At 32.2% G+C, this 15,513-nt stretch overlaps 1 protein-coding gene across 2 annotated transcripts; it reads left to right on the forward strand.

Moving 5' to 3' along the window:
* The first annotated feature begins 324 nt into the window (after window positions 1-324).
* On the forward strand, window positions 325-13,916 carry LOC148613002 (U20-hexatoxin-Hi1a-like). Of its 2 annotated transcripts, none has more exons than XM_088594963.1 (7): window positions 325-466; window positions 6,373-6,487; window positions 8,365-8,447; window positions 9,548-9,622; window positions 12,101-12,224; window positions 13,177-13,259; window positions 13,784-13,916. In XM_088594963.1, exons 1-7 carry the CDS (start codon window positions 397-399, stop codon window positions 13,882-13,884), a joined length of 651 nt encoding a protein of 216 aa, XP_088451089.1. In that variant the 5' UTR covers window positions 325-396; the 3' UTR covers window positions 13,885-13,916. The 2 variants fall into 2 exon arrangements, with proteins under 2 accessions (XP_088451089.1, XP_088451090.1); XM_088594964.1 differs by lacking the exon at window positions 325-466 and adding an exon at window positions 4,634-4,784.
* The last annotated feature ends 1,597 nt before the right edge of the window (window positions 13,917-15,513 follow it).

Raw genomic sequence — 15,513 nt, forward strand, 5'->3', positions numbered from 1 at the left:
GAAATCGAAAGCACCAGAGATTCATACCAACGTGCCTTTCTCCATGGAAGTGGTGTCCTTGACTTCATAATGGATAACATACCAAAATAAATCAGTCACTATTTATAAATTGTTTTAATGCTTAATTATATCATAATATACACAGACTGTTGCAAGAAACAATTCAAAAAGCAATTTCAGTCGAATTATGTTTATTGTTTTATTCTATAAACAGCCCATTTAAGAAACGTGCCATCTCGTAAACCTATTATTCTTTTTATAGATAAAAAAACGCAAGGATCGAGATTTTCATACCATTCTTACTTCCTACTATTTAAAAGTGCATATCGTCGTCAATATAAATAGAAGTGGCCTTTATTTGTCGACAGATTCTGACTGTATTGATGATATAAGAGAATGTTACGATTTATTTTCTACGTTTGTGTATTTTTGTTATCTACAGCTGGAGAAGCCTTTTATTATAACGGTATGTTTTTGAAAACACAATATTTAATGGTACTATTTTTTATTATATTATTTTTATTTATTTGTTATTGACCAAAACTGTGGTTATGATTGTTTTACATGTTTGTTAAATCTTATCCCAGAGTGTAACATATTAGAAGGGAGTAATTGATCAATGAACAAATCAGAATGAACTACATCTTTTGCTTATTTTGGGATGAAGGTCAAGTGAAGACTTCTACGTTTTTACAGTTTATTTTCAATTAATTAAAATAAAAATACAAAAACAAAGTATCGTTCCTTTTTTCTATGAAAACTTATCTAATCGGTAACTGGCATTAGACGTCTATGTCATCATGCATTCCTTTTTGGATACGGTCAGTTTATATAATTGGGAAAAGTGTATGTGCACAAACAGATAAAATAAGACAAGAAAACAAATATAGTTAAATAGTTGCGGCTCTTGAACTCCCCATGCATTTTGTTCTCATACTGAAAGGAAACTGTCAATGAGAGGTTATTCATTAAAACACATATAAAGCCAATCTCCGAAACAGTGTTTGACGTAGGAGATACAAGGACCTCTGTTTCGGAGATTGCCATAAAGCATATCATATAGTATTTATGTGATTAATATATTTATATTCAATAAAATTTAAAGATTGAGGTGTTCTTTCTTTACTTGTAAACCTTGTTAATTTGTTTTCAGTTCTTGGTGTTATCAAATTCGGAATTTTTGTAGAAAACTATTTACAAAAATCTGAACAAATCATTTGAAATACGAGCAATATTTGTAATGTCAATTAAACTTTAGATGAACCAAATAAAAGTATTTAATTACAAATTAATTACACTGAACGTTTTAGCTTTCGCGGATTCCGTCAAGTGAACATATCGGTGGATATCTTTTTTTTTGCCGCTGAAAAAAAATTATCAGTGTAATACAGTTTTTAAAGTCATACCTATTTTGTTTTCTTTTTTCTGTTAACCGCCAAAAAAGAGCAATTTGTGAACCGCGAAAATTAATATCGTTACAGTACATTTCAATTATTTGAAATCAACGGAAAAAACATAAATTATTATTCATCTTCCTGAATGTCAATGTTTATAAAGAAGCCCAGACATACTTTTGCTTTAAAATGTGATTTATTTGTGCCCAGAAAAATATCATGAACGCCTAAATCTATACAGAACTTCGTATAACCTTAAGAAAACAAAAGCTTTTCTGCCATAAAATGAACATTCTGTTTCGGTCAATATTTCACATCTTTCATACTCGTGTAAAGAATTCATTAATGGTTGCGAACGAAACGGTATCACACATTCCGTGCTAAGAATCATGCAATATGTGATACATGGTTGGAAAGCCTATATGTTTTTCGTTTGAAGTGTCTGTACCATTGCGGTACCAACTGCTCTGGTGATGCGATATCTGTTTTGCCAGATTTATTTTGGACTTGACTTGATAATGAAAGCAGATAGATTGGAATGAATGATTATACCTATCATCATAGACTTATAAAGCAACGTAATAACAAAAATGAAAATGTGTAGCCTTTTGGGGGGGCTGTATCACATTTATACAGAATTTGCATGATTCTTACAAAGACTACTATTTAAAAGCTAATAACAAAATTCCCTTTCTATGGGAAATGTTTCATGTAAATACGTAATGCAACGTTTGAATTAGCGTTAAGATGTCATCAGTGTATGTAAACATGATGTGTAGGACAACATATGATACATATCAAACATATTTTTTTAAACCAAAACAAGAAAAATATTGCATTATATATTTGAATTGAGTTCACTTCCGTTATTGCTACTTTTTACTACTTTAAATTAAATACAATGGTGTTGAAAAATAATTCACAAGGACTAATTCATTTCAAAATAAAGTTTCTACTACTACTTTATCTATGTACGCCGGTTTAAAAAATGTCCCTATTGTGATATGGGTAAAATCCTACTTTTTCTAAATCTTTATTTATTGGTTAAAATGTAAAAAGAATCTTAATTTAACAAAAAGGTACATCCACTTCCTAAAGAAAAGATAATATACGATAACAAATATGCGCGCACCAAAAGGTGACAAAATTTGTAAAAGATACAGTTATGATACTGTTGTCAAATCGTTGAAAATGTTAATTTTTGGTATTAACGTTGATTCGCTTATAAAGTCTTTACATATAAAGTAACACACTAGATATATATAAATATATATATAGAAAAGTCTGAAAAATTCCCAACAATGTTAGAACTGTCAAATTTGCGATGCAAATTTTTGGTCGTTCCCTCCGCGGGACTCGAACTCGTACCGCTGTGACATCTATGGCAACAACGCCTGCACAAAGTCCAGCGCCCTAGACCACTCGACCAGCTAGGCTATATAAAAATATAGCTTTCGCTGGCCGGGTCATTCCTCTTCATAGGATTAATCTAGGGTTGTAACTTAGTACACGATGTATGGTAGTACGGGACAGTTCATTTAGATGTTATTATGTAGGATAGAGGATCAAATTAATGATGCATGTCACAACAAATCAATATTATACAACGTCTCAGAATGTGACGTCTCTATTGGCTACACTGCTCCATCGGATCAAATTGATACAGGGAAGATATGTAAACGTATAGAAAAGTTTGAAAAATTCCCAACGATGTTAGAACTGTCAAATTTGCAATGCAAATTGTTGGCCGTTCCCTCCGCGGGACTCGAACTCATACCGCTGTGACATCTATGGCAGATGATTTAGGTGTGTTAAATTGTATAATATTTTAAAAACAGTGAGCTGATGTAAAAGGGAGGGGGTTGTGATCACGTAAAATTACTGTAACCCCGCCATATTTCTATTTGCCCCCGTCTATATTTTCTTTTTAAAACGGATAATTCATGTTGATATTTACCTGACCCTATAAGGTATTTCGATGTTGTTTTTACCTATAGAATGTTTTTGAAGCCCCTAGAGGTAAATATATACTGAAATTTAATTGACGTATATATTTTTTATGAAGACTTATCCTGTTTGCTAACTATATTAACATGGTAACTTCATTGCGATGAATATTTTATCATAAATATTGAATAACTCCTAAACTATATCTTGTTATTTGCGTATGGGGAAAGAAGAAAAAGAGATAAGTAAACAAAAGTAATAGGTGGAGAAATCAAGAGATCAACACACACACTAATGTTTTGCTATGTCTATTGGTAATATTTAATCACTTCGTCATCATCAAACATCAACTTAATTGATTTGAACTAAACTATTCTTTATTTTCAAAACGCAGTTAAATATAATGTTCTGAGCAGTGTTGTGGTCTTGCAAGTACATTCAAAACCCTAATATTCCATTTTAAATTATTTCGTCTAGTTTGAATGCCTGGCTGTTTTCGCCCATTATTCGTTATTGGTTGCTTTGTATGAATTCATGAAACATTAAAATAGGCCGTACATTTAAAAGAAATAAACGCTTCAATTTTTTTGATAATTTTTATTCATTGGGTACTAATGTTAAATATATTTGCAGGACATAGATATGATATAAGTGATTCTCTTAAACGTGTTATTAATCATTGAATAACAATCAAATATCTTGTAACAGACCTTTACCCTAAAAACTGATAGAGGTCACGCCATTTTCGTTTATTTTGAAGAAGTTCCATCGTTCTGTTGCCGAGGATGTTTTTACTTTTGGTGTTGGGGCCTTTAAGAGTTTACTTAAAAGTGTCACTACAACTGTTTAAGACCTTTTGGTGATCTCTGAAAGTATTAATTATTTTGTATAAAGGTTAGGTACATTTGTTTCATTTCACCATATCCGTTCTTTTTCCTATTGTAAGTAGTGTCATTTTCTGGTTATTAACATTGAAAGCGTCATGGGCAACAAACCATTTAAGCGGTATAATGGATGTAATTTTTCTTGTAATAAACCTTGTAAGCGGTTTTACAAACGTCATTTTCAGACAAAACACCTGGTGGTTAGCGGTATTATAGTCCTTCTTTTCGTGGAATATATAAAGATTAACATTTGACAATTTATTACGAATTATTTATAATATTAACAATATGTGTGATTCTTTTCTAATAAGTACGTGGTAAACGTGACATTTTATGTTTTGGTTTATAATCATGAATTTAATAACGTGTTTATAATGATGTAACTTCCACACTGATTTGAAGTTAAACATATTTTCATGCTAATGTCTAGTATATAAGAGGATATTCATTAATTGTCAACATATATATTGACACTATCCATCAGCTGGAATGATTCAAGTTATTTTCTTTTATTGTGTGTTGGCGTTTGTTGCTGTTGGAACAACATCTATTATATTGGGTATGTCTTGAAGAAAACACTATTCAGTATATTTCAAAAAGGAAGTTTTGAAAATGATCTACAGTAACTAGAAGAACCTTTTTTAACATAAGTTACGTACAATGTAGGGCTGTTTTGTTTTGTATGTTTGGTTTTGCGTATAACATTTTAAGATAATTTTATTTAACACAAAACATAACCAGTAAAAGAATAAAGGCATTGAAAAAAAAAGATTTTAAATGATAAGGTAAGTGTTATTATGTGTTTTGTAAACTTAGCATTCGTTTTAAAAAAGAACCTACAGAAATAGGAAACGCATTCATTTTTTTCTGAAAAAAAAATGCATTTGGGCATTTTCAGATAAAAAAATCTTTTGAATTTGATACAACTTCATTCATATGAAACGACGAGTTCCTGGAACAAAGCTTGATATTTTCTAAATAAATAACATCAGTAAATTAAAGAAGCTGAGGAATTCACAGGTGACTTTGCACAAATTAAAATTTTACACGAAAAAACGAAAAAAGTCTTATTTTTATGTATAGATATATTACATTACTCGACTACAATATATATACAGTATGTACTATAAATTGTACATCGATGATGTAATTTGTATTAATCCCAATACAAAATCAGTATGAAACGGAATTTTAATAGGAATGAGGTGTTCTATCTGAACAATTTGTAAAATTGTTTTAAGTGCGTGTGGTGTTGTCAAAATCAGACTTTATTTAAACAAGAAGTTATTATAAACACAGTACATAAAAGTGATGCTTAATATATGAAACTAAATTATTCATTTTACAATTTTTTTTACGTTTTGAGTTTTTCATATTTATGTTTTAAAATGGACATGCACATACTCTACAGATTATATCATTTTTACCCTCAATCAGTCGTTATGGCATCTATGTTCGTATAACAACAAGATGACGAAGCTTTACTATCATTTTTATTGTATGTGTGTGGGGTGGGGTGGTAGGGAGGGTTGCTGGTGTAATTTAGTGTTGACTGCGATGATGAGTTCTATTGAAGGGAGTTTTAAAATCCATTTTCAAATTTTGAAAGGGCTACACTTGAGAATTATACCGTGTCTTCTCCTCCTTTCCCTCTTCATCACCTCTTCTTCTTCTTCTTCTTTTTCTTCTTCTTCTTCTTCTTCTTCTTCTTCTACTTCTCGCAATTTACATGTGAAAGGACCCATGTAAATTGGTTAAACTTATGTCCAATCCGACTGCCTGTAAATTTAGCAACACAAAATGCTTAAACTCATTTGAATATTGGATATATCGATGAATCTGGTTGTCTTCTTTAAGTCTTCGATAGTTCATATACTAGCCACTTTTTGTGAATATTAGTTGGTATTGCTCAAAATTGGTGTACAGCATACGAATATCATATAAATTGAACTTTATATGATAAAAATAATTTTTAGTTCATTTATAATTAACAATATTACTTAGCTAAAACTAACATGACAACCATATGATAGTCATATGAATGTCATATTATAATCATATGCGGAACACTTCGCTGTGAATCAATCTAAATTAATATCCGCATACGGAAATATATATTTTTTTATTAATTTGTAATTTTTTTGTAGAAACACCTTGTCAGAGAGAGCTTAGAATTAATACAAATAATGCAGCTCCGGGGGCAAGAATACCTGTTTGTGACAAAGAAGGCAACTATGCCCCTAAACAATGCTCCGGTTCACAGTAAGTGTTCTTCTATCTAAAATAGTCAAAGAGATACTATTGTTTATAGTCTAAGGAATCTTTTCAAAACTTATTTTTTTAAAGATTAATAAAACAGCAACATAGACTCGCACTGTCTTTGGACGTCTAATTTTTTATTTCAAATAGTTAAATTAGCAATTTTCTGTAATTAATCTGATGTATTTCTAAATTGTTTCTTGACAAAAAACTTGAAAAGTTGGGATTTTGTGTTTTGTGTTAGCAATAGTCTTGTGTTTTTTCCATAAAACGAATAAAGACTCGTTTTGTCATGCTTGTACAGGATATAATTATACTGTTAATCAATATAGTTATTTAGAGGTGTATGCATTACTCTGTCAAAATAATCATTGTTGTTACATTACTTTGAAAGAGTAATCAAGGGAACCAGGGTTCTAGCGGAAATCAAAAGAATGTAATCAAGGTACAAAGACCTGACATGGAAAACAAACACAACAAAGAACAAAAAGCAACTAAAATAATACATAAAAAGCAACAAAAGTAAATGAGCAACTAGGACTTTCCACAAACTGGGAGCATGGACCAGATGCACCAGTAGGGTAAGATATGACACGTTGAACAAATCAGTTTCCATGCGGAGATGGATACACCGTAATGATCCATGAGTTCATGATGACGACCATGAAACTTCTGTAGTGATGACTTCAATCTTGTAGCAACATAACCCTGTTCTAGAAGCCTAATCGTAAGAAGTCTAGCGCGATACAAAAAGTCTGCGTAGTTGAAATCATCACATATTGTTGTGGTTGAGATCAATTATTGAAAACTTTAAGTACAGGGTGCAACTTCTATGTTTAGATGTACAAAGCCAAGAGGCCTATTATGATTATCACATGTTGATCGATTCATATGAGAATCATAAGAAAAAAATATGATCATCATAGGTAAATATTGGCTTGTTAACACATGATTATCCTATGTTCGTTGAAAACATCATATGTTAATCAAATGTAAGCTGAAATATGTTTAATCATGTTCAAATCATACGAAAAGCTTATTTAAACTGAAATATGTTCATCATTTTCGAGTGATAGCAAAACCATATGTTGAACTTCATGTAATTCTCATTTGTGGCACTTAATATGATTCTCATGTGAGGCACTTCTTATGACTATCCTGTGAGACACTTTCTGTTGTGTATAACTAGTATCTGATCTGGCTGTTTCTCGACCTACATATTTTGGTAATATTGCATATTGGTATTATGCAGACACTTTTTTATGAATTTCACTCATGAAATAAAATCAGTTTATTAAGGGACTAATTGGTACTACAAAGCAGAACGGTATTATGTGTACATGTTCACAACAAGTAATGTCAAAAGAATACCTACTCAAAATTAGATAACCTTGCAGTCGGTCGACAACAATAGGTCATGTAGAGAACAACTTATGTAATTTTAACCTCAGAATTAAAAACAAGTTTGTTTTACATAAAGGGTCCATATTGATTCAGTCGTCATCATAAATTTGTCCACCTATGCCTTCAACGCCAACGAAGTGAATTTTAAAATAAAAAAAAAATATAAGAAAAATGCCGAGATTAGCTAATTTGGTCATGTGACAATGATAACTTCCGAAATATATAGTCGAACTTACGATCACGCTTCCGGCGGACATTTTTCAACAACATCAGATTTTTAACTCTTCTACCGTATTTGCATGCTTTGCTCGCGTTAAAGATTTTTAATAATTTCAAATTAATTTATTTTAATTTTACCCTTAAAAACTTGAATGAGTGTTGCTATTTAATTCCAATCAAAATATTCAGAAGAAAAAAAGTACCTTCCTGTAATTCGACATCAATTTACATAATGATGACACTAATTTGTTTAATAGGTGTTACTGTGTTACAAGAGTTTCCGGTACAACAATTCCAGGCTACAGTGTAAACAGATGGGAGGCTCAAGATCAGAATTGTCGTGTGTATTCAATATTATTTCATCTCCATTTCTTTCTAAAATGTAAACAGTGAATGTATAATGGAAAAGATATTGGACAGTATAAAAAGAATATTTTTTCAACCATAACTGCACAAAAAAGAGTTTCACCATGAGCGCATGATACATCAGTCGGCTGATGTTGAGACATTAAATGTTTCTAGAGGACGCTTACCCTACCGGTTCACCTGGTGGAGTCTGAGTTGCTCATTTGCTTTTGTTACTCTGTATGTATGATTTTATATACTTTATGTTCTTTGTTGTGTATGTCTGTTTTCCATGTCTGGTCTTTGTCCCTGGATTACATTCTTTTGATTACCACTATAACCTTGGTTCCTTTGATTACTCTTTCTAAGTCCCTACATTGTTAATTTTTGGTCGATATTTGCAATACCTGCAAAGCCATTAATACTTAGAGCTTTGAAACCTTTTTCGATACAAGTGTCAAAAATCGAAACGTGAATGTTTAAAGAAAACGACAGGAGGCCTATGGCCATATATACAAAAAATATATGAAAGTTTCGAGGCATTGACTGATAGCGTTTTGCAGTTAGAGGGCGAATGCGGTAAAACTGCCCGATTTTTTATGTAAAAAAGTGCAAAAAAATTAAAAACGTGATATCAATATTCCAGAGAGAACGTAAATGAGCTTATGACAATGGATACAAAGACTACCACAAAGTTTCGTGGTATTTGCTGTAGGGTTTTTTTTCAGTTAAAACAGAAAAATCAACCCCAATGTTTAAATGCAAAAAATCCCATAACTCAATAATTTAATGTTCATTTTTTTGGTAAAATCAAACAAAGCTTTCTTCTTTCAATATAGTTTATTTTTATGACTTAAAGCGATTGTTTTGGGGTTTTTGTACGAAGTGTTGACGACGGACGGACGGACGGCGATTTCCCATAATACATCCCGTCAAATTTGACAGGCGTATAAAAGAAAGAAAAGAAGCAGATATAACAAAATTAGATATGAAAAAAAAAAAGAAAACAGACAATATTTGAAATAAACATGAATGAAATAAAAAAAAACCCAAATAATCTGAAATGTCATGATATGATGAATAAAACTTTTTCAGAATGTGCCCGTGACAAGGTCGAGAACACCGTTCCTGGTAAAATATTTCTGTGCGACAAAATGGGAAATTATAAAGGTAAGTCTAACAGGTTTGATATGAAGGAATGTTAAACATGCGAATAAGAACGCAAACAATCACTCAAACGATATAACATAAGATTGAAGTGGTGGTACCAAATGTCAGTACAGTAAAACCGCTCTTAACCCAATCCTTTTGGACTGTATGATTCGGTCGGTTTGGACGGGTATACGGTTTATCCAGGTTCAAAATACATTTAAACTGACACAATGGGACTTCAAAAGTTGTCTGGTGTAGGCAGGTTTTCAAAGTTCAGTTCAGACAGGTTTCACTGCAAATTTAAATCTAAGCACAAAAACACCAAAACATGATATAGAAACTTGAAATGAATATCTTATCCTCTTTCATAGGGTAAGTAAAGTATAAATACGCATTTACGATTTAACTATGTTATACAGAATTTGTCAGATAAAAAATCAACTGCTTACATGCAATTATGACACGGACACATATATACAAAACTTTGTTTTATGATATAATTTAAAAAAAAAAGCAGAAAAAAACAAAACTTTTTTCAAGGATTGCATTTTATTTTTGCAGTGTAAAATATTGTGGTGTGGCGTAATGCATTTATGTAAATATGATTTTCAAAGTTACTTGCAAAAGGGGAATAAAAAATCCGGAAGCATTTATGACTGAAAATCCGTATTAACCAAGGCGTTTCGTGTTGGCTGGCAGTAACTGCTCCTTGTAGGCCACCCATCGTGTTATCGATGGCATATCAATGTCGTTTGTCATGTTGCAAACAGAAACTTCAATTTATTTTTCGTTTGCCTTTTTATTATTATTTATGGCCGAATATCGTTAATATATAAACTACTACGTATATTACGGTGCTAGTTATGATAAGTGACTATGATTTCCGTATAGATCGTTACGTCATTTTTTATTGACTGATTGTTTTTATTCATTTTCCGATCAAAGATGACATGTTTTATAAAATGTGAACATATAATTACATGTAATACAATTAATTTAAACACCCGTATTAAAATATAGCATAAGGGTGTCTCTTACACGTGTTATTAATCAATGAATAATGCTTATCTTGATACCAATTTTCATATATGTCATTTTATAGTAATAAACTCGGTAAGCGGTAATACAAATGTTATTTTTTAAATTATTTCAAATTCTGCATTAAAAATGACTTTTGTTTCTTAACGATCTTAGATTTTGGAATTTTATACATCACATCTACCCTCTAGGTCCTCAAATAAAGGACACTTCACAACACTGTAAAGTCAGACAAATCTACTTACTCTTAGATATTGATAAAAAAAAAAACAAAAACAAAACAAAACAAAACAAATAAGCAAACTATACGACATTCGGGATAACCTCTTATTTCGTATTGTGAACTTGCCTTTTTCTGTGACAAAATTAATTTAGCACCTGCCTATGGAGGTTTCATATTACAACTGATACGATACATCAGAGCTTGTCGATATTACGCGGAGTAGACTTCTTAATATTGGTATTCTGGAACTAGATCATGTTGCTACAAATATAAAGTCATCACTACGGAAGTTTTCTGATTGTCTTCATGAACTCCTAGATTGTTACGAAGTATCCATTTGCACAAAGTGAACTGATATAGTTTATAGTCTTCTTTTTCTCTTTCGTCTAACCCACAATTTAAACTTAATAAGAGGTTATTTCTAGAAAAGCAAGGACCTTTACGTATCGGTGCACATGGTTCTGTCCATGCTCCTAGTTTTTAGTGCAGCCCGGATTACTTATTGGTTTCTTTGTACTTACTATTGTGTCTATTGTCTCCGCCTAGTCGTCATCCATGGAGTATATCTTGTTTTTGTCGTGTGTCTATTTTCTCCGCCTAGTCGTCATCCATGGATTATATCTTGTTTTTTGTCGTTTGTCTATTTCCTCCGCCTTGTCGTCATCCATGGAGTAGATCTTGTTGTTTGTTGTGTGACTATTTCCTCCGCCTTGTCGTCATCCATTGAGTATATCTTGTTGTTTGTTGTATGTCTATTTCCTCCGCGTTGTCGTCATCCATTGAGTATATCTTGTTGTTTGTTGTATGTCTATTTCCTCCGCGTTGTCGTCATCCATTGAGTATATCTTGTTGTTTGTTGTGTGTCTATTTTCTCCACCTATGTTATGATGAACAGCATTAAATTTCTTAAATCAACAACTCATTGACGAAGGTGAGGAAATTACTGATCACATGGTCACACTTAAAAAACTGTTTTACCGGCAGTTATTAATCTGCACCTACATTCAATATTATACCCAAATGAAAAAAGACAACAAACCACGGCGGATCTGCAGGAATAAGTCATAGGAAGATCTAAATAGAAATTTTAGTCGTCTACAAGAAGTTATCGTAACAAAACATATTAAAGAAGTAAGGGAAACACCTTATCGAAGTTCAACCACGATTGATTTAATGAATGAAGCCTCAGTAATATAGGGAACCATCAGTAAAACACACTGAATGGTTTATTGTAGAAACACCTTGTCAAAAAGAGTATAGAGAAAACACAGAAGCTACAAATAATGGAGCAATGGGTGCCAGGATACCTAAATGTGGCCCGGATGGACACTACGATCCTAAGCAATGTTCTGGGTCACAGTAAGTTCACTAAGATTAAACTAGTTTCAAACAACGTCTTTTATTTAATTATAGTGATCAAACATATTCATTGCTAGAGCAAATAGTTGGTGCACATTATTATTTTTTATCAAAATGAGCAATTATGTGCTTTTTGTTAACTAGTTTTCTAAATAGCGTATAAAAATTATTATTTAAAATCGTCGTCATATCAATATTTGTTTTTATTTATGCTATTAAATGGCCGTCTTTGCACATTCTTTGTCCTTCCGAAACAGTTTATTAACAGTGAAATTGCCAGTTGTATTATAGGGTAATTGCATTTATATTTTTGAATATTGTCACCAAACTTAATGCAGTCCAATCCTTCTATCATATAGTTATTAATATTTCATACATATTATGTGCTTGTAGTGATATGATGCATTTTAAACAATTTTACTTAATATTGAACAATTTAAAGAGTAATCAAGGGAACCAAGGTTATAGCGGTAATCAAAAGAATGTAATCCAGGGACAAAGACCAGACATGAAAAACAGACATACACAACAAAGAACATAAAGTAACTAAAATCATACATACAAAGTAACAAAAGTAAAATATCGAACAAACTCAATATTTGAATTAGTGCAATATTCATCTCACGTTCGAATTATTTCCCCACTCATCCATTTTCTAAACTTAATGTTTATTTAGCTCATTTACATAATATTAACCTGGTAGGTTCAATATCGACAAAACAAATTCAATTAGCAATGATCGGTTTCCGCAATACACTTGGTAGATACAGTGTTGCAATAATATCAGACTCAATTTCTGAACACAATTTTCTTTTCCGGAAATGATCATAGGTTCCCAGGAAATACGAGAATATATCGTATAGTCGTTTGTCGAACTTTTCTTTTCGAATAAACAAGCGAATACTCATGAATATATAACAAAACAGATACAGCGAGTATTTATCTTTAACAGATGCTACTGTGTTACGAGAATTCAGGGGAAAATGATTCCAGGCTACAGTATTAACGTTTGGGAGGCCCAAGATCAAAATTGTCGTAAGTATGAAAAATGATGTTCATGAAATGAGAACATGCATGTATGAATTTGGCAAAGTATATAATCCCAAGGAATGTATTGATAGGATATTTTATGTTTCAAGTTTCAATATTTATACATTCTATATGTTTTATATGGGTATCAGCCTTGTGGGTTGTTATAGATGCCTTTATCACATGTTCAGAAAACCTATATTCTGATAAATTTCCACAATCGCTTAGTTATAATGAATCAACAGGGATTTAGCCGTCAGATAGGTGATTTGCATGTCCAATACGGCTTTTACCCACCCAATATGTCATTGTCAAGGTTTACTATATTGGTTGAGTTATTGGTCCTTGGCTAGCAATATTGCTACGCCTCAGTCCAATATTGCAAGCTTCGGACAAACAACTTAGCCAATATGGAATACTTTACGCAATATTACTATAATATTCTGTGTTGTAAAAGTGTGAAATATTTAACGGAATATATCATAATACCTTCTAATGATGTACTACATGAAATTGTATAACCTTTTCAGGATGCGCTCGAGATAAGTATGAAAATACTATACCTGGTAAGATATTCCTGTGTGATGAAAAGGGAAACTACAGATTTCCTTGCAATGGATATCCATGTTGAAAAGGAATGATTAAATTTTTCATAATCGCATATTTATTAATGACTTTTTTGTGACTCCCAGTTAAATATGGTTACAAAGTTGTGAATTAAAGAAAGCAAGTTTCGACGCCAGTCATGTTTTTTTAGATCATGACAATAAAAAGTACATACAATTATAGATGGATGGATTGTTTACCCAGTCTAGTGCGCTAAATATGTAAATATGTTTTAATACTAACAATACAGTAAGAAAACATCCTCAAAACAAAACAGAACCAAAGCAGATATGTACCTTCGTTGCTTTTTTATTGCAGCCATTGAACTTTCTACCGTTCAATGTCCCTCTAACAGAACACAAGAACATTTTTGGAATTGTTTGTGGCTAAAACGTGCAGCTGATGTTCCAAATCATCACTTAAAACTACAAACCAGGGAATAAAAGCTGACAGTCTAAATGTACACCAACACCCAAATGGCGTCATCCAAATATTATTTCATAGGTGATACTAATGAAAAAAAAGGTCTACCCAAAGCAAGCCTAGCCTTGATTTTACAAAACACACCTCCTGTTACAGTGGATAAAAACACAAGTCAAACTAATGTCAGTCCATGGAATCAGGTGCCTTTTTAGCTAGCAGTTATTGTAGCTGAATGGTTAAGATAACGATCTACTACCCTTAAGGACGCCGGGTCTTAGGAGATCAAAAAAAGCTAACTATCATATAAAAGAACTTACCTTGAATTTAAATTGAAAATAAAGGTAATAGAAATAATAGTATATAGAGTAATCAAGGGAACCAAGGTTATAGCGGTAATCAAAAGAATGTAATCCAGGGACAAAGACCAGACATGGAAAACAGACATACACAACAAAGAACATAAAGTAACTAAAATCATACATACAAAGTAACAAAAGTAAATGAGCAACTCGGACTCCACTAAAAACTGGGAACATGGACCAGGTGCATCGGTAGGGTAAGCGTCCTCTGCTTTTCTAGAAACACCCGCCGAGTTGCTCATAAAAAGTCAAGTCCGGGGTAGACAAACGAGGGAAGGAAAACTATGACCCGTTGAATAAATCAGTTTTCATGGTGCCGATGGATACACCATAACGATCCACGAGTTCATGATAACGACCATAAAACTTCTGTAATGATGACTTCAATCTTGTAGCAACATAACCCTGTTCCAAAAGCCTATTTGTTAGAGTTCTAGCGTGATACAAAAAGTTTGCGTAGTTTCGGCAAGCTCTGGCAGAACGTATGAGTTGTGATATGAATACTCCATATGCAGGAGCCGAAGGGATGTTGCCACAGATGAAAGGAAAGTTGACAATTCTGAATGAAAAGTCATCACATTTGTCGTAAAGTTTGGTCAATAGTTTTCCTTTACCAGCGATTTCTAAAAAAACGAAAACGATAGAAAACGATCTCCTATGACTTGTTTTTTTTCCATTGGTATAAATTTCATGTTTGCCTACCGCTCCTCGTTTTTCATTCTTCACTCTGAAGCCATTTTTTAAAGGTTTTGGGGGCATTCTCTTTCTTATCTATTGATTTCAATCAATCGTATTATTGAAAAAAGGTGCATGGTATATATACTATATACATACATATGATTATAGTCGAAATTTGTGACAAAAATTAAAGA

This window comes from Perna viridis, chromosome 7 (assembly GCF_037379345.1).
Source record: "Perna viridis isolate PV_CMFRI_1.1 ecotype Kerala chromosome 7, ASM3737934v1, whole genome shotgun sequence".
NCBI classification, from domain to species: domain Eukaryota; kingdom Metazoa; phylum Mollusca; class Bivalvia; order Mytilida; family Mytilidae; genus Perna; species Perna viridis.